The 19765-nt window shown below is 39.9% G+C and overlaps 1 protein-coding gene across 5 annotated transcripts in view; it reads left to right on the top strand.

Annotated features, from left to right (window-relative positions):
* ROCK1 (Rho associated coiled-coil containing protein kinase 1) overlaps positions 1-19765 on the top strand; it is a 185185-nt gene that overhangs the window by 102612 nt on the left and 62808 nt on the right. For all 5 annotated transcript variants that reach the window (XM_037892768.2, XM_037892769.2, XM_037892770.2 and 2 more), the window contains 5 exons: positions 3927-4086; positions 10726-10792; positions 15260-15348; positions 18681-18729; positions 19405-19540. In XM_037892768.2, the coding sequence (XP_037748696.1) occupies positions 3927-4086; positions 10726-10792; positions 15260-15348; positions 18681-18729; positions 19405-19540 (501 nt within the window). The remainder of the gene's footprint in view (positions 1-3926; positions 4087-10725; positions 10793-15259; positions 15349-18680; positions 18730-19404; positions 19541-19765) is intronic.

Raw genomic sequence — 19765 nt, forward strand, 5'->3', positions numbered from 1 at the left:
AGGCAGTTTTGGATGACAGATCTGTTACAGATATACATTTAGTTTCTGGACTGCCTGCACCTGATCTTCCAACACTATTGACAGCTACTGTCATGACCCGCTGTCTCAAACTTGGGTCTGTTAATGGGAGTGGCCACGCTCCAAACCTCCACCTGGTAGCCTACTGACAACTGCTTACCTAGGATCCATGAAACCCAGCCCAAGTTTGAGGCTCTGCCCCTGGGGTCCTATTGGCAGAGTCCCAGAGCTGCTGGCCGTACTTAAGCCAACAGCAGGATCAGGAAGCTGTTTAAACAACTGGGCTTCACCCTGTCCCAGACAGTGTGCCTTCTGCTTCCTGCTCCCCTGGCTTGATTTTTTTTTCAGCATCCTGACCTGGCTTGACTCATGGCATCTGACTTGTGGTTCCTGATCTCCAGTTTTTTCTCCAGCCTCTAACCTCCTAGTATCCTGAGCCGGCCTGACTCTGGTTCCTGACTCATGGTTCTGATCTCAAGTTTGTCTCTTGCTTCTGATCCCTGTATCCTGACTTTTGACTCCTGTCTCATGACTATGGACTCTGGCTCTGACCATTAGGTCTGGCTGCAACAGCTACTCTATCCAGACCCAAAGTCACTGCACCTGATTGTGTGGGTTATTGGCTGGTTGAATACCCCAGACAAGGGCTGCTCTGTGCAGGTCCAGAAAATCCTGATACAAAACAGGAAAATGTCAGCCAGAAAGACTTACTCTTCAAAATGGAAGACATTTTCAATGTGGGCACATCAACGTGGTCTGGATTCAGTTCAGGTCTTGATATTGGAGATCCTTGAGTATCTGTTGCTCTTGAAGAAGGCTGGTCTTTCATTCAGTTCTGTTAAGATCCACTTTGCAATAATTTTACTTTTCGTTCACTTATAAAGTTCTCTCTTTTCTCATCTGACCATATCAGAGTTCCTCCATGGGAATAAATACTTACCAACTGTGTGAAGAATTTATTCCTGCCTGGGAGCTCAACCAAATTTTCCCAAGCCTCATGGAACCTCTCAGAATGCTCCTGACAACACCATGCACTGAAGTTAATCTTCCTCATGGCTATTACTTAGGTCAGAAGAGTGTGAGAGCTTCTGGCACTTACGCTGAGCTCCCGTATACAACACCCCACAGAGACAAGATGGTGCAAGACCTCATCTGAAATTCATTCCCAAGGTAGTCTCAGATTTTCATCTAAACCAGTTAATCAACCTACCTTTCTTCTTTCTGAAACCATACTAGGCACTGGGAGAAAAGAAATTGCCTATACAGTAGAACATCAGAGTTACAAACACTTTTTGGGAATGGAGGTTGTTCGTAACTTTGAACAAAACATTATGGTTGTTTTTTTCAAAAGTTTACAACTGAACGTTGATTTAATATAGCTTTGAAACTTTACTGTGCACAAGAAAAATGCTGCTTTTCTTTTTATTTTAGTAGTTTAGGTTTAACACGGTATTTGCTTTTTTTCCTTGTCTGCTGCTTCCTGATTGTGTACTTCCAGTTCCAAATGAGGTGTATGGCTGATGTGTCAATTTGTAACTCTGGTGTTCATAACGCTGAGGTTCTACTGTACTAGCTGTGTCCAGGACTTCGCTTTATTATGTTGAGAGGACCAAACTCTTCAGTCTATGGCCCTGTCTATTTCTCATTATAGCCATGCGCTCTAAAAGTCAGGCCATCTCATCAAGATGACTTTCAAAATGGATACACAAAAAATCTCCTCATGGTACCAGTTGGCTGGTATACCTCTCCCATCATATATCAGACTCACTCCACCAAAGCTCAGGCTGTATCATCGCCTGCATCAGAAATGGACAAGTATCAGATATCTGCAAAGCAATGATGTAGAGTAACCCATGGACTTCTGTCAGACATCTTTTGCTTGGACTTAGCTGGTAGAGCAGTACTAAAATCATTATTCAAGTGATTTAGCTGGAACTCCTCATTACCACTTTCCTAGTGGGATACTGCTTGCCAGTTGCTTACCTGAAATCCATACTGACACATACTCAAAAATAAAGGAAGGTTATTTACCAGTAACTGTGGTTCTTTGAGATGTTGTTGGCAGTGTGGATCCAATGACCTGTGGGAGCTCCCCTCCCATTCCTGCTTTTTGAAGCCTTCAGTTATCACAGGGTTTGAGTTGAGGGAACTGTGGGAGGGTGGTGGCTGGCTCACTCTTTATGCCCTCATATGGGAGCATGAGGGGGTATATGTATAGGCTCCCCTCCCCCAATGGACTTTGATATTCAGAAGAATCCGATTGCACACGTATGTGCACCAAAGGATAAGTAATCATTCTTTTCTTTACTGCTGGTGCAAATGGTTGCCCACAAAGGGGCTTGTGGCAAGACCAAAGGATGCGTGATTATAAGGCATGAGAGTAACTATATCTCCTTGTTATAGAAATAGTTTTAAAAACACTTTTAATTTTGATTTGAACCCAAAATAAACTTTTTTTCTTGGAAGAACAGGAACAGTGTAAGTGCATGTGATGAATGAATAGATTTGAATGCAAAAATTGCCTGACGAAAGCCAGCCTTTGTAAAGCCAACACAGTTCTTCAGAGTTATTGAAAATATGGGGCTTTTGTTTGTACCTTAACCTCTTGGAGAATTGAGGGCCAGATTCTCTGCTGCCCAGAATTTTGATCCACTCAGTGGGGAATGCTCTAAACCAGGGGTCTCAAACTCAATTTGCCTTAGGGCCAGTGCCAGTCCTCAAATCCTCCCAGTGGGCCAATAACGTCACTAAAGATGATGTTCAGAAAAGAAGACGTTTATATTGTATTTTTTATTTTGAATTTATTAGAAATAATAAACCTGTTATACAACTTTATACAATGCTTCGCTTGCCAGAGAGTTTTAAGTGTTTGCCAGACACCTGGCAGCGCTTCAGTTCTGTCAGTTTGTTGATGTTTGGCCTCCGTGACTGAGCAGTTGAAACTTTCAGGATTGCAGCGAGGTGTGCCTCAGATAGTTGTGTTCGGTATTTTGACTTGTTTATATTCATTGTGGAAAAAAGTGATGCTGCCTCCACGGCTGACTCTGCCCGGCAACTAATGATGATATCTCTGTCCCTCTCCCAGCCAATGGGAGCTATGGGGGGCGGCGCCTACAGCGGACATCGTCTGCAACTGCCTGCCTGCGTCTCTCCTCCACAGGCCACAGTGGGGAAGTTCTTGGGCCGCAGGTGGCCCGCAGGCCAGGAGTTTGAGACCCCTGCTCTAAACTTTCCTTGCTCGTACTCTCCAAACAGACTTTGTCAGTTGGGGATTGGGTAGGACGTGCTCTGATCAAGCCCCCTTCTGTCTCTGTATGTCCCTGACATGCCCTCTGATCCATGGCTGAGTAGGGAAAGATGGGTAGTGCAGGAACCTAGTATGCTTGCTCTGCTCCAACTGAGAACTCATCAACACCAACAAAATTCTCAGCTGGTCAAATCTGGCTTCTTTCTGCCTCTCTTTTACGGCCAGAGTGACATAAAGGAGCCAGAACACACGAGAATCTGGCACTAAAGAACTTACTGATTCTTCACTGGTCTTCACTTCAGTTTTTGTTTCTGAATTCCTCTATTGACTTTTCATGATGTCCATGGTTAATTTGACAGATCTAAGTTGAGGCCCTGATCCTATGTATTACATAGCACAAAAGTGAACTGCTGTACCCTACTGAATCTGCATTGCCCCATACACTATGGGATCAGGACCTAAATTTGTTCAGATGATTACTGTCGCATCCGTCCACCTACTAACACACACAAATCCCTAAATGTCAAGTCATGACTATTTAAAATAACACAAAAATTATGGACTGTAACAGAAGGGAAAATTCTAATATTGATAATAACATTTACATTTGTCATTCAGCTGGTTATCATTTGAGTGGAATAATAATTTTATTTTATTGTAGCTGTAGCACCAGTTGTTCCTGATTTAAGTAGTGATATTGACACTAGTAACTTTGATGATTTGGAAGAAGACAAGGGAGAGGAAGAAACATTCCCTATACCTAAAGCATTTGTTGGCAACCAGCTACCTTTTGTAGGATTTACATACTACAGCAACCATCAGTAAGTATGGAGGAAACAAACTAATGTTTTGTACTATCATCAAGTTTTGTATTTTTGATTCTTATCTACATATTTTTGTGTGTACACACATGCAAGCGCGTGCTTGCTCTCTCTCTCTCACTCACTCACAATCTCTCTCTCTCTCTGTATATTTAGATAATAATAGACTGTTTAAAAGGGAAAAATTCTAGAGTGTCATAATTTGTGGTATTTATATGAAAATGGTCCCACCGCTAGACGTTAGTGTTTTAAAATGTTACAGGAATTTTGTAATCTGGACAGTGTTACTGATACTGAATTACCCATACATATAGGCACCTTGTTATAAATATAAAAGGAAGGGTAACAACCTTTATGTATTTAGTAATATAACCCCCCCCCCCTTTTTTTTTTTGCCAAAGGTACAGAATTACTTACCTGCAAGGGGTTAATTAGTTTAATTAACCTAGTTGGCACCTGACCAGAAGAACCAATGGGAAAGGAAGATGCTTTTAAATTTGGGGGTGGGGATGGGGTTTGTTTGGGCTTTTTTGTATGTGTGTTTAAAAAGAAAAACCAAGTAGGTAATGCAGCTTTTACTAAAATAATATATTTAAAAATACAAAAATTGTAAGTAAGAGTAAAAAAATGCATTAAATTATTTGTTTTAGCTTGTAAATTTTTTTATGCCAAAAGAGAGGTTTATTTTTGTTTTGTAATTTTAAAACACACACAAAAAATTTTGAGGCTTAATTTTAAACTTTATTACCCTGTAAAATTACCTTTTATTTTAATTTTACAGAGGTGTGTTTTTACCTTTATTATTAAAAAAAAGTTTTGTTTTTTTTTTTTTTAATTTTAAAACCTAATTGGTTTTTAGTGTTCTAAAAACCCAAGGGTTTGGTTTGTGCTTACCTTGTTAACCTATTTGGTTGGTATATTATCTTTAAGCCTTCCCAAAAAAGGGGATAAAGGGGCTTAGGGGAATATTTTGGGGGAGGATATGCCAAAAGAAAGGTTTATTCCTGTTTTGTAACTTTAAAGTTAAGCCTAAAAAGAACCCCTCCGTGTTTTAAATCGTTTTATTACCCTGTAAAATTATCTTTTATTTTAATTTTACAGAGGTGGTTTTTTTACCTCTTTTTATAATAAAGTTTTTTCTTTTTTTAATTTTAAAACCTAATTGGTTTTTAGTGTCCTAAAAACCCCACGCTCTGGTCTGTGCTCACCTTGTTAACCTATTTGGTTGGTGTATTATTCTCAAGCTTCCCCAAAAAAGCAGGTAAAGGGGCTTGGAGGGATAGGGTTCCAAGTGGCACCTACCTAAATGTTTGTTTAAATCACTTGGTGGTGGTGGCAATACCGTCCAAGGACAAAAAATTTGTGCCTTGGAAAATTTTTTAACCTAAGCTGATAAAATATAAGCTTAGGGGGTCTTTCATGCGGGTACCCACATCTGTACCCCAAAGTTCAAAGTAAAAAAACCCCAAACCCTGACACATCTACTAGACAGAATCACATACAAAAGGTTAAAAAGTAGTTTGTGAATGTGTCTGTGTGAGGCCAGAAGGATGAGCGCAAAACCAGTGATCCCAGGGCAATGAAAACTCACTTTATCCCTAGGATGATGTTCCTTGACTTGGCTTGGGGACTTTCTTTTAGATCAGTTTCTAGCTAATAGATATCTGATAAACTTAGTCTCCTCATGGCTGCTAGAAAGGGTAAGGAAGTTTCTCGTTCTCACTTGGCTGTTGTGAAGATAGTGACTCCACTCTGCCTCTTAGTCTCTTTTTTCTTTTAAAGTTCTCCCAAGCAGCAGCATGAAATTGATGTGATTTTTATAATTTGCACTACTGCCCATGAGGCTTTAAATAACATCAGTTCAAACTGCATGCATTGCTATTTATATGGTTATTACAAATAGGTTGTGTTGGTAGCAACAATGGTTAAAGGTTGCTCAAAGCCTTCCATTATAGGACCCTGTTTTCAGTTGCTTATAACAATGGCTTCATGTCTGTCACGGAGGTCGTGGAAGTCATGGATTTTGTGAATTTCTGAGACCGCCGTGACTTCTGAAGCGGCCAGTGTGGCTGACCCCCTGGCCGCCCAAGCAGCTGCCTCCAGGACCAGCTGCTCAGGCAGCCCTGAGGACAGCCACACCAGCTGCTGCTGGAGCAGCCCTGGCCCCAGTGCCAGCCACACTGGCTGCTGCTCTGGCAGCCCCTGGCAGCTGGCCCCGGGGACTGCCCAAGCAGCGGCCAATGCGGCTTGTGGTGGTTCTGGGGTGACTGGCACCAGGGCTCCCTGCCCCTTCCTCCCCATAGCGGCCGCAGCAACTGCTGGTGCCCTGGGGCTCCCTCCCCTCCAGATACAATCAGGGGTATTATGGTATAAGTCATGAACAGGCTGTGAATTTTTGTTTTTTGCCCGTGATCTCTCCATGACTTTTTTTTACTAAAAATAGCCATGATTAAGCCATAACTTAGCTGTTGAGACTGATATTTTCCATGCCAGGTGTCTGCCTCAGGCAGGTTTTTCAGGTAGTTGAAATCAGCTATCAAATCCCCCCTCATTCTTCTCTTCTGCAGACTAAACAATCCCAGTGCCCTCAGCCTCTCCTCATAAGTCATGTGTTCCAGTCCCCTAATCATTTTTGTTGCCCTCCGCTGGACTCTTTCCAATTTTTTCACATCCTTCTTGTAGTGTGGGGCCTAATGGTGGACACAGTACTCCAGATGAGGCCTCACCAATGTCGAATAGAGGGGAACGATCACATCCCTCGATCTGCTGGCAATGCCCCGAGTTACACAGCCCAAAATGCCATTGGCCTTCTTGGGAACAAGGGCACACTGTTGACTCCTATCCAGCTTCTTGTCCAGTGTAACCCCTAGGTCCTTTTCTGCAGAACTGCTGCCTAGCCATTCGGTCCCTAGTCTGTAGTGGTGCATGGGATTCTTCCGTCCTAAGTGCAGGACTCTGCACTTGTCCTTGTTGAACCTCATCAGATTCCTTTTGGCCCAAACCTCTAATTTGTCTAGGTCCCTCTGTATCCTATCCCTACCCTCCAGCATATCTACCTCTTCTCCCAGTTTAGTGTCATCTGCAAACTTGCTGAGGGTGCAATCCACGTCCTCCAGATCATTAATGAAGATATTGAACAAAACCGGCCCCAGGACCAACCCTTGGGGCTCTCCGCTTGATACCAGCTGCCAACTAGACATGGAGCCATTGATCACTACCCATTGAGCCTGACGATCTAGCCAGCTTTCTCTCCACCTTATAGTCCATTCATCCAGCCCATACTACTTTAACTTGCTGGCAAGAATACCATGGGAGACCATGTCAAAAGTTTTGCTAAAGTCAAGTAATAACTTTTTTGTTTGTTTGTTTGGACAGGTTCAGCAAAAAATCAGGTTAGCTGTTTGAGAATGAGGCTAGGGAAAAAATAAATTGTTTTGCCCATGTTAAAGTATTATTACGGAGAAGCTATAATGCCTCTGTGCTTTGGAGCCGGGACTTGAAATTTGTCAGGTGACTTGCCTATGTGTCAGAGATGTGCTTTTAGCCATCCCTGTGAAAATCTGCCAAATAAGCCTCTGAAAATAACAATTTAGACATGCTTGCCAGTGGTTTGCTAGAGGCTATCAGCTAAATTCTCTGAAGATTCTGTCTGTGCTGAGCATGCTCTGTCCCGACAAAGCACTCGCGGGTATGTACCAACCAGGCTATGCATGTTTCATCTGCACAGAGTGACTGAGCATGCTTACTTCTGGGGCTTCAGGAGCTGAGAACAACTTTTTCTGCAGTTATTCTTCCTGGCTGACAGGGACCACTGTAGTGTGAGGCACAAGAATTAAAAATAGGGAGGCTGTCTCTCCTGTCCTCCCAGTGCTCCTTTGCTGGTGCTCAAGCATCCTGGAGGAAACTGACTTGAATTTAAGGGGGTGAGGAATAAAGTGGGGGCAGGAGTAGGCTGGGGTTGATAGGAGAATACCGAGACAGGAGCTGGGGGTGAATGAAGATGGGGACAGGGATCGGAGTCAAGAGGGGGAGGAATAGGGAGCATAGGAGGGGACGGGGCAGAGTGAATAGCAACCAAAGGGAACGGAAGATGGGAGTGGGAGGAATACGGGGTGGACGGGATCAGAATCATCTATAAGCACTAGAGTACATACATGTTGAGAACCTGGAGTAGAACCAGGATTTCTGAGTTGCAACATCTCCTTAATGTGGTTTTCAAACATTCTTGTTTAACGTTTCAGAAAAGCTGAGTGCTGAACAATGTTAACTGAAATTAAAAAGCAACAAATTCAAAACTGAAGGAAATACTTTATGTAGTGATTAATTAACCTGTATAACTCAGTGCTACAAGATATTATTGAGTCCAAGAGCTTTGGCTTGATCGAGTGCCCTTTGAAGTCAGCGGGAGTCTTTTCATTGTCTGTAGTGGGCTTTGGGTCAGATCCTTAGTGTAGGAGTCAGAAAAATAGGATTCGGAAAAAGCTAAGATCTTATTATAATGCTGTCCCTAGATATACTAGATAGAATAAAAATATATAAGGTGTATAAACCCACTTGCTTCAGAGCATAAACCAGACATTGACTGACTGATGGGGGGCATCTCCCATTGCCACAAATAAGTTATTTCATTATAGGTAATTTACACCATTCTTTGAAGCATCTGTTTCTGCTCATTGTTTGAGTAGGATACACGACTAAATGGACCATTGGTCTGATCCAGTAAGTTTAAAGGGATAGTACCCTACAGTCTACTTTATACTCACTTCTTTTTTTAAAAATAATCTTGTAGCTATTCCTTCAGGTTCTAAATGTTCTGTTTTTAATTCAGCCACTCCATTCCTGTGGAATACAAAAACATCTCTGCTTTGCTGTTATATTGCCATCCAGTCACAAGAATCTCTGCTTTGCTATTGTATTGCCATCCAGTCATCCAACGGAACACAAATCATGTATATGCTGTGCATTGTTTTGTGTTGATAGCAGCACCAATTATATTGTTTTAAAATAAGAACTTCTTACATTTGTTATAGAATACAGTATTACCAACAAAAGGACAAATTTTGGCTGTCTCTGCATGCATTTGTTTAAGGGGGAGAAGGTGCTTGAGAGTCCGTCATCACACCTGTGAAGGACTCAGCCTCAGTGTTGCAGGCAGCACTCTTAAGTACAAGGAGATTGAGATGGCTAGTGCTGACCATCCCAAGGGGAATGTGATCAGACAGGCTCATAGCCCCATATCTTATGTACTTGATCGTACTCCAGATGCTGGCATTGGGGAAAGCACATACTATACCTCTTAAGTGTGTAACAAGTGCCACTTTTGAACATGCTTCCCCAAAGTTCTGGAATCATTCTACCTTTTACAGGTATAGCACTTATAGGCACCACTGTTTAGCTGCTACTTTCTATGTACTCCCCTTCCCCTCATGGCTTTGGCTGTAGTTACCACACTAGAATCCAGTGTACCCAAAAAGCCACATTAACTCCTGTTCCTTTGAAATTGCAGGAAAAATCATTATTTGTCAAATGGAAAAAGTAGGGCAATACATATTTTTAATCTTCAAGGATGAGATTTTGGGTTGTGTTTCACAGACCTCAAAGTCCAGTGGAAGGAAGGGCTAAGGTTACTTAAGCCACCTTTGCACCCTCCTGATTCTGGACTACCTCGAGGGGCCAAAGTGGCCCCAGGTGTAAGTTAGGTAGCCTAATCTATGGGAGCTGTCTGACTTATGGGAGCCTGTTTTTGTCGCCTATGAGTAATAATGCTCCCCAAAATCTCCTCAGTACTCTGTGCTGCAGCTTTGCTTCCAGCACATCCATCCCACCCCTAGTCCTGCCCCAGACTCTCTCCTTACATCAGGATGTGGGAGGGAGTCCTCAGAAGAGAGTCTGTGGTTGTCTTTTGCATGCTAGACTTCTTCCGAAGATGGATCCAGGGTTTGTGGAGCCCTTTTATGCCATTCTGTCTCCTTTACTCAAGCATAAAAATGTAGGAGTTGGGAGCAGAATCTCATCCCAAGCTTTTAAGGTAATTAGCAAATTATTTGCATTTATTTATCTGACTTTCATAATCCATGACAAATAAGCATACGCAGTCATGGCAAATAAACATATAGATCTACTTGGTACTCCGAATTGATACCATTACATAAAACAGGAATACTGTCAAAGAGCCCTGTGCTCCAGCTATGGAACTCCTGTTAACTTCACTGGGAGTTCCGTGCCCATACTCCCTGCAGAGTTGACTTCTATGGTACTACTCCTGTGAGAAAAATTAATCATGTGAGTAAATATGTGCAAGATCAGGGCCCAAGAGAGTGTTGAACCATGGAAAGCAAAACTTTTAACTTACTATAAAAGGAAGTACTTTTTTCCTAGGAGAAGAATGGTAAAAACTGTAGATTTCTACTTAACGTAAGACAAATTATACCATGAATTGTATGGTCTTTTAATTAAATGTGTTTACATTTTATAACATAATAAATGCAAGCACTAAAAATCTGTCCTTATAGTCCTCTTGGCTAGCTGGATCTCGCAGAGATTGTGATCTTTGGAGATCCTTTTTAACTAGTTTACTCTTTGTTTTCTCTTTCTTTTAACCTTGCTTTTAAACATTTTTAATTAAATATTTTGTTATAGGTATTTATCTGCCTCTACAGAAAATTCAAATGACAACAGAACAAGTTCAAGTACAGATAAAAGTCTGGTATGTATTTTGACATTAGTTTTGTGTAAACTGACATTGGGTACACTGCACATTGAAATACTGAAGTAATTTTAAATGCTATGAAACTGCTGTAGTGTTTTGAAATATGGAAAAACAGTACATTTATTTTAACTGTTTAGACTGACATAGTTTTAAGAACTGGCAGGGAAACAGAATTTCAGTTCTGAAAAATAAATTGATACTTTAGAAAAAAATTATCCTGAATCGGAATGAAAAATGCTGAAATCTCAGAATTTTCACTGAATGGAAATTCCACAATATTTAGTTTTAAGAAACACCAAAACATTTCCATAATAGAAAAGCTTTGGTTTTCCAAAATAAAATATGCTCCCTGGAAGTCAGATCTGCAGTAGCAGGCCACCACAGAGCTAGGAAGCTAGGCAGCCTGTGACTAGGCCAGCCAGGGAGCAGGAGGCTGCTCAGCTCCCCAGGGAGCCAGCTAGTGCCGGGTCTAGGGATGTCTGGGAGCCCAGCAGCCTGCTGGGGAGCTGAGAGCCTAGAAACCCTGGAAGTTCTGGGAACACTGGAAGAATCAGGGAGTCCTGTATGGTCTGGACACCATTGGGAGCCTCAGCTCTAGGACAACTTGCCTTGTGAGCTACTGAGTAACCCTGAGAGCCATGGCTCTCAAGCTCCCCATGAGACAGGATGCTGAGGCACAGGGAGCCTCAGATCCCAAACTCCCTGCCAGGTGACCTGTTGAGGAGCCTCTGAAGCCCCAGGTTCCAGAGAGACGGCTGGGTTGGGGAAGGAAATCAGGCAGGTTTCCATTTAATTTTTTTGCAAAATCAACCCATTGTTGCTGAATATTTAAAATTGGCGTTTTTTGATGGAAAAATATTCTATCCAAAAATTTTCTGGTTAGCTGTAATAGCTATCATGCTAGGCTTGGATGCTACTAGCCCGATCCATGCCTTGTTTCTATTGTCCATTCCATTAAGCAGATATCAATGACTGTCTGTTACTATTTATTATTAATTAGATTGCAATACAAGGTGTTTTCCAAACAGAGGAAGAAAAGGAAGGCTATACAGTTGAATGAAAGGAAAAAAATGCAACTGCAGAACGTGCTCTGTTTTATGCCTATTTTTGATGACTCTCTATAGTTTGTTCTTAAATACTGTGTCACTTACAGAAATATTTTTAAAGGGCAAAGGAACCAGTTATATCTTATATTGGCTTAACATAGTTCAGTAAATGTTTGATTTGAAGGATGCTGATTCTTTGTGCCCATTTTGACTGGTGTCTTCTTTCTTGTATGTTACTTCACCTTCCTTTGGTTGGTGAGGTGAGAAAATAAGAATTTAAGGCCAGATTTTCAGGTATTTAGGTGCAGACAGGCTCCTAGTGAGTTTTGAAAAGTGCCTGAGCAGGCACCTGAGTTGCTTAGTCATTGCGAGAATCCCCTAGAAGAGCTCTTTGTAGCTTGAAAGCTTGTCTCTTTCACCAACTGAAGTTGGTCCAATAAAAGATCTTACCTCACCCACCTTGTCTCTCTAATATCCTGGGAGCAACACGGCTACAACAACACTGCAAACAAAGTTAAGTAAATGTGACACAAGATACTGCCTACGTGTACAGTTCTGCAAGGTGCTGAGTGCCTCATGGGAGGAATTGAGTGTCTGCAATTTCCAGGGAACACATTGGGTTTTGAGGATCTTCAGGACCTCATAGGATTCGACCTTAAGATTCTAGAGAGAGAAGGAATCCATAGTCCTTTAATTGAAATTCTGAATCTATTTGGAAGTATGAATTAACTTTACTCCTTTATTTTGTTTTAACGCTTGAAATTCAGTGCCCATCAGAGTCTAAAAGTTAAGTTAAAAAAGATTTAGAAAATCATTTGCAGTGGGTCTTCAGTCTCCTCACCACTGAGGAGGTAGAACCAGACATGTTAAGTCTTTGTCAGGGAGGGTGTGGCCAGCCCCTAAAGATCCCAGAGAGTTTTTTGTTCTTGCCTTCTCTCTGTCGGCAAACTTCTCCAGACTCTCCCTGCCCCAGAATGCAGAACAGAAACAAAAACATAAAGAAATGTTTTTATTCTGACTGCTCAGTTTGTTGAATTCCAGGCTTTTGATGGCTTTCGTTATTTAGCCTTAGACTTTGGCAGAAACCTCTCTGAAAGAACATCTTTTGATAACTAAGGTAACTGGCTGGGGCAGCTGCTAGCACAGCATGTCTGGGCAAGCCTCTTAGGGAACTGCAGCACGCAGGCAGCCAGAGGCACAAGGCAGCCAGCTCCAAGCCAGCAAGATTGAGTACAGAAATTCCTGGGCTGTCATCCCCAACTGTCAGTGTGGACAACTATTCCTCTTCCCTCCACAAAAAGCAAAAACAAAAAACACCCTGGAGTAGTCAGCATGGAGAGAGAAAAAAGGAGAGCAACCTAGACACAGAGACGCAAGTAGGCAGTAAGGAGCCCTTCATTTATTTCTGTCCAGCTCCCATGCCCTTTCTTAGCAAAGTGTGGGTGAGCCCTTATGTAACCCAGCCTTATTTTCTGTGTGACTCATTCAGGCAAAGTGGCTGCTCCATGTACAGGCTTCCCCTGGTCCCCCCCCTTGTCCCTACAAATTATGGGGTTAGACACCATCCATCGAGTCAAAGGGGTACCGCTTAGGAATCGTCTCTTTCAAGGGTCACATGATTTCTATGGTGCAGCAGTAGGTGGGATTCTCCCTTTAGATTTCATTGTCAGGGCTACTCTAAGATCTCAGGATCGAGTCCACTTCCTCTGGAAGAGATTGGGGAACTCCCTCATATCTCAAAGCTTTGTGGCAGAGTCTAATAAATTCATAAAGCATATTGTCTTATCTAGATGGAGAAAAGTTACAGAGCCTCTCCACTCTACCTCTGGATACCTCAGAGCAGCCCAGTGATGTGGAAGAAAGCAAAATTATAAAACCAGCCGGGGTAGTCACTTGCCAAACTCCTCAGCCTCTTGAGGAGTATAGATTCTCTGTTTTCCTCTTTCCATTGGAATAGCAAGAAAAGTCTAAAAAATAGAAAAAGGAAGCAAGGAAACATCCTGCTCAGAAGCAGGAAAATAAATCTCTCACACGCTCCCATCTAAGATGGGTAAAGAGCATTAGCTTCTCTCCCCAAATATCAGATACCAGCAGAGCAGCAGAACAGTTCCTGTATAAAGTATTCAGAAGGAGCAGGGACAGATATCATGTGGAACCTCCTTTCTTTGTCATCCTACTATGGAGCCTTAGAACCTAATTTCTCAAAGCACAAATTCGGTAGGATGGGGAGTGGTTGGGGTGAATCTCAAGAGACCTAGGAAGAGCAGTCCTTTCTGAAATGACTGACAGTTGTCTGACTCCTCAAAATACAGGAGACCCAAAACAAAGTATTGCCCCAGAGTATTTAGATACTGTTTTATTGAAAAGTAGCAACACATCTATGCTTTCCTCCAGACAGCCCACCTTAGGAGGAGTTACTTGAGGATAGATAGCAAGACCACTTGGATACATTTCCTTTCAGGATATAAATTGGAACTGTTAATCCCTTTCCATGCAGCTCTTAAAATATTATGAGTGAAGACTGGGGGAACCAACTAAGGCCAAGCACATGAAGAGACTGAAAATATTGAACATCTGGGATGTATCTTGGTGGTCATCTTTTTGTGGCAAAGAAGAGATCCTGTGCAGTAACTTTATTGTAGTAAGAGGATCTGAAGTTCTTGGTAGTAGTTTCAAAGGTTTATAAAGTGGTCATATAGTAGAAGCTGCAGAAATTTTCTCAGATTAGCTAAATCTTCGGGCACTGAGCCATTTCCTCCCTATCAGAGGCTCCCAGGTCTGATTCTACTTCCAGAGCTGTTGACAAGCAGAAGATTCACTGAAAAAGGTCTGTGGATCTTCCTATTAGAGGCGAAAAAAAGGAAATTTTCACGTAAATACAAATAATGTTTCCTATATCCCTTGCAATAATAACTTAGGCTTGATCCTGTAAACACTTAAGCATATGAGCAATTTACTCATGTGTTTCAGCAGTACTATTCAGGTACATAATGCTTTACTCTTGTGCCTAGATGTATGAAGGATCAGGCCTTACTCTGTTTTACATATTCTTTATAATGAAATCTATGAACTGAGATAGCACTGCAGGAATAAGTTGAACTTTGATTGAGAGATACTTTGTTTGATTTCGCAACTGCTACGTTGCATTGTTGTTTTGTAATTTATTTTAAAAGCTTCAAGAAGGGAATATCACACTTTAATAACTAACAAAACATAGTCTTTACATTTTTCTTCTCATGCCAGTGTTTGTGCACAGAGTGGAAACTAGTCTCTTCCATTCCTCTGTCATTAAATGCTTGATATAAAATAGATAGATTATGACATCATTTAGCTAGTCCAGGCAAGTGCTGGAATTTTTTTACAAGTTTCATAGACTGTAGTGCATATATTTTAAATATGTATGTATATATATTTTAAGCTGGAAAATATGCAGAAAACTATCTATCAGTTGGAAGAGCAACTTCAAAATGAAATGCAATTGAAGGATGAAATGGAGCAAAAGTGCAGGTGAGACTGAATTTAAATACATTTTCAGAATTAAATAATATAAACCATCAGCTCTGTAAAAAATACATTAAGGATAACAAGCACGATATCAATATTGCTACTATAGTAATTCAGTGGTCTGAGATTCAAGGCCATAAATTAAATCACTTTAAAATGATCTCAGAATGTTTTTCTTGTGTATTTAAAGATGATGATTAATTGTTTGTGTTCGCATCAGTGAGACAGACACATATCTTGAATATTTGAACTCCATGTTGTTTTTCTTTCCACTACCCTGATAGGTTTCAAAACATCTGCGGGATACAGTGAATACGTAGATTTTTTTTTTTTTTTTTTTTAAAGAACCTAAAATACTATGTGCACCACATGTTCTAGAATATTGGAGTTTAAGATTGTCCAGCATCTTGGTATCTTAAATGCTGCAGTACTATTGAAAGATCCAGCATATAACTTTTGTTGAGATTAAGACAGATATGAGCAGCAGTTTTCTATCTGAGTACTAAATTCTGTTATATTCTTGAAAAAAGTAAATATCTGACAAATTACTGCCTATTCTTGCACCTTCAAAACATGAGCATACAGTTGAAAATCTGATAATCATGGAACTTAATGTGCACACATTGCTGTTGGTTATCTTAGAAGAATTGCTACCAAAAATGGTCTTATAGGAATTCAGACCACAGAGTAGTATTTAGTACATAGTGTGCTCTTTACACATATCCGGAGTTTCACTGTCCACATACTGACTACCGACCACATGGCAGCATGTGGGATGCTAGAAATATATTCAACAATTGTATCCCTACAATCACACTGACAGCGAGTATTCAGTAACATCAGTGTGTCTTCTGATGTCTCACAGTTAAACACATTTTATCACAGAGTTAATAGATTTGATTAATAGATTGTCAAGCGATTACAAAAATTAATTGTGATTAATCGTGCTATTTTAAAAAAAATAATTGCAATTAATCGGGCTGTTAATAATAGAATAGCATTTATTTAAATATTTTGGGGTTTTTTTACATTTTCAAATATATTGGTGTATAGTGCTCACTTTTTTATTACAAATATTTGCACTGTAAAAAACAAAAGAAATAGTATTTTTCAATTCACCTAATACAAGTACTATAGTGTAATCTCTTTATCATGAAAGTTGAACTTACAAGTGTAGAACTGGGAACAAAAAAATAACTGCATTCAAAAATAAAACAGTGTAAAACTTCACAGCCTACAAGTCCACTCAGTCCTAATTCTTGTTGAACCAATCGCTAAGACACACAAATTTGCTTATGTTTGCAGGAGATAATGCTGCCCACTTCTTGTTTACAATGTCACCTGAAATTGAGAACAGGCTTTCGCAAGGCACTGTTATAGCCGACCTTGCAAGATAATTACATGCCAGATGCGCTAAAGATTCATATGTCCCTTCATGCTTCAACCACCATTTCAGAGGACTTGCGTCCATGCTGATGAGGTGTTCTGCTCGATAACAATCCAAAGCAATGCAGACTCACTCATGTTCGTTTTCATCATCTGAGTCAGATGCCACCAGCAGAAGGTTGATTTTCTTTTTTGGTGGTTCAGGTTCTTTAGTTTCTGCATTGGAGTGTTGCTCTTTTAGGACTTCTGAAAGCATGTTCCACACCTCATCCCTCTCAGATTTTGGATGGCACTTCAGATTCCTAAACCTTGGGTCGAGTGCTGTAGCTATCTTTAGAAATCTCACATTGGTACCGTCTTTGCATTTTGTCAAATCTGCAGTGAAATTGTTCTTAAAATAAACAACATGTGCTGGGTCATCATCTGAGACTGCTGTAACATGAAATATTTGGCAGAATGTGGGTAAGACACAGAGCAGGAGACGTACAATTCTCCCCCAAGGAGTTAAGTCACAATTTAATTAATGAATTTTTTTTTTTTAAACAAGTATGTCCTGTGGAATGGTGGCCGAAGCATGAATGGGCATACAAATGTTTAGTATATCTGGCATGTAAATACCTTGCAATGCTGGCTACAAAAGTGCCATGCAAATGCCTGTTCTCACTTTCTGGTGACATTGTAAATAAGAAGCCGGCAGCATTATGTGCTGTAAATGTAAACAAACTTGTTTGTCTTAACACTTGGCTGAACAAGAAGTAGGACTGAGTGGACTTGTAGGCTGTAAAGTTTTACATTTTTTTTAGTGCAGTTATGTAACAAAAAAAATTTACATTTGTAAGTTGCACTTTCATGATATAGAGATTACACTACAGTACTTATGAGGTGAACTGAAAAATACTATTTCTTTTGTTTATAATTTTTACAGTGCAAATATTTGTAATATAAAATAATATAAATTGAGCAATTTACACTTTGTATTCTGTGTTGTAATTGAAATCAATATATTTGAAAATGTAGAAAAACATCCAAAAATATTAAATACACTTCAATTGGTATTTTATTGTTTAACAGTGCAATTAAAATTGCAATTAATCGTGATTAATTTTTTTGAGTTAATCACACATAAGTTAACTGCGATTAATCAACAGCCCTAATTTGATTACATATGTTGGTATAAACTGCTATTTATTACATTAGTTAATATTGTCTGAATTGTTTTTGCTATAACTTTTTTGGACAGAGGTAAATAACTACAGAAGGCTAACATTTATGTGGCCTAATGTTTTATAAAGGCCAAAACTAGGGACAGACATCCATACGAAATGTATAGAACTGGAGGAGATCTTGCTGTGGATTAACGGATGTTCTGTATTGCTGGCTGACCAGTTCATATTTCCTTTGTGGGATGTTACTCAGCACTTATTTCACCTTCTCTCTGCAGTAACGTTCCCCCCCCCCCCCCCCCCCCCAGTTTTCTAGAGATACTTTTTTGTGGTAATAGCATGTAGATATCTCTATATATGATATGGATATATTTGTATGGGTAATTGATCAGTATTGGGGATCCACATTCTTAGAGATGTGGGATGTGCACAGCTGGAGCCATTCTTTCTAGAGAATGGCAGAAGATGTGTTGACCAACATTTACTAGTTATAAAAACTTCTTACTCTGCACCTTTTTGTGGATATAGGGACAGAATTTGACCCTTCCCATTTTTGACACACATTGCCTCCAGTGAACTGTCAATACATTTGATGATTGTGCTATTATAAACTACTGATGTTGATTGGTGGCATTCTTCAATTTAAAATGTTGGTTTTAGGATGAAGGGCATGCACATAGTAAGCATTTTTTAAATAATGGTCTTAAATAGTTTAAATATTGAAATACCAGGCATGTAAAATAAGATCATCTTCTTTTACATATTAAAATAATTTATTATTTATAGGACTGCAAACATAAAACTAGACAAGCTAATGAAGGAACTGGATGAAGAGGTAAGTTGGTGTGTTTTTCTTAATCACAGAATTTTTAACTGTGTTGAGTCAATCTGTGTCCTCATAATACTGCTAGAGGTTTATAATTTTCCTGTAAAAATTTGCACTCCAATTTAAATTTGAGAATAAATCTCCACATTCCAAAACACCAAATCATTTTGGCCATGTTTGTTATGAAAGTGAAAAATGTAATTTTAAAATACTTTTTTTGCCTCTACAATTGAAAACTACTTTCTTTCATTTCAAATCCTGTGCTGAACTCTCTGTTTAGCCTTGTTCAGAATATTCAATATAATTTTTCAAAATTAGCTAGATTTCTAAAAATCAGTGTGCAGATAATCCTCTAGGACATCATTATATTGTAGTATTCATAGACCTAGTAAACAGATAATTTTTGCTTTTGTGTTAAATACAGTTATTGCAGTGGTTTGGAAGATTTAATCAGAGACAAACTTCAAAAGTGATGTTGGGAATTATTAGGCTCTATCCTGCAAACCTCCCGTTAATATTGGTAGTCTCAGTGAGTGAAATCCTGGCCCTACTGGCTTCAGTTGAGCCAAGATTTCACCACTTGAAGTCAGTGAGACTACTTACAGAACAACAGAATTAAAAAAAGTTTGTAGGATCATTCTGTAAAATGTAAATGGAAAATACCAGTGTTTATTATAATTTCAGGGAAATCAAAGAAAAAATTTAGAATCAACAGTATCTCAGTCTGAGAAGGACAAGATGGTGCTGCAACATAAAATAAATGAATACCATAGAAAAGTTGAACAGGAGAATGAAAAAAGACGGAATGTAGAAAATGAAGGTAAGCAATGTTACCCAGGTGCTAGAAATGTTGATGTGTACGCTACTATACAGTTTTATGAAAAATTTACTTTTTTAGCATTTGAAGCATTTTAGAATAGATTTTTTTTCTTGAAATTCTGTTATCACAGGAAATAACTATTTCTGTTTTTGATATTTGAAGTACCAAATTCTTCCCTTAAATGTATGCACGTGGAGCCCCTAGTGATTTGAGTGAGCCAGGTGT

Source organism: Chelonia mydas, chromosome 2 (assembly GCF_015237465.2).
Source record: "Chelonia mydas isolate rCheMyd1 chromosome 2, rCheMyd1.pri.v2, whole genome shotgun sequence".
NCBI classification, from domain to species: Eukaryota; Metazoa; Chordata; order Testudines; family Cheloniidae; genus Chelonia; species Chelonia mydas.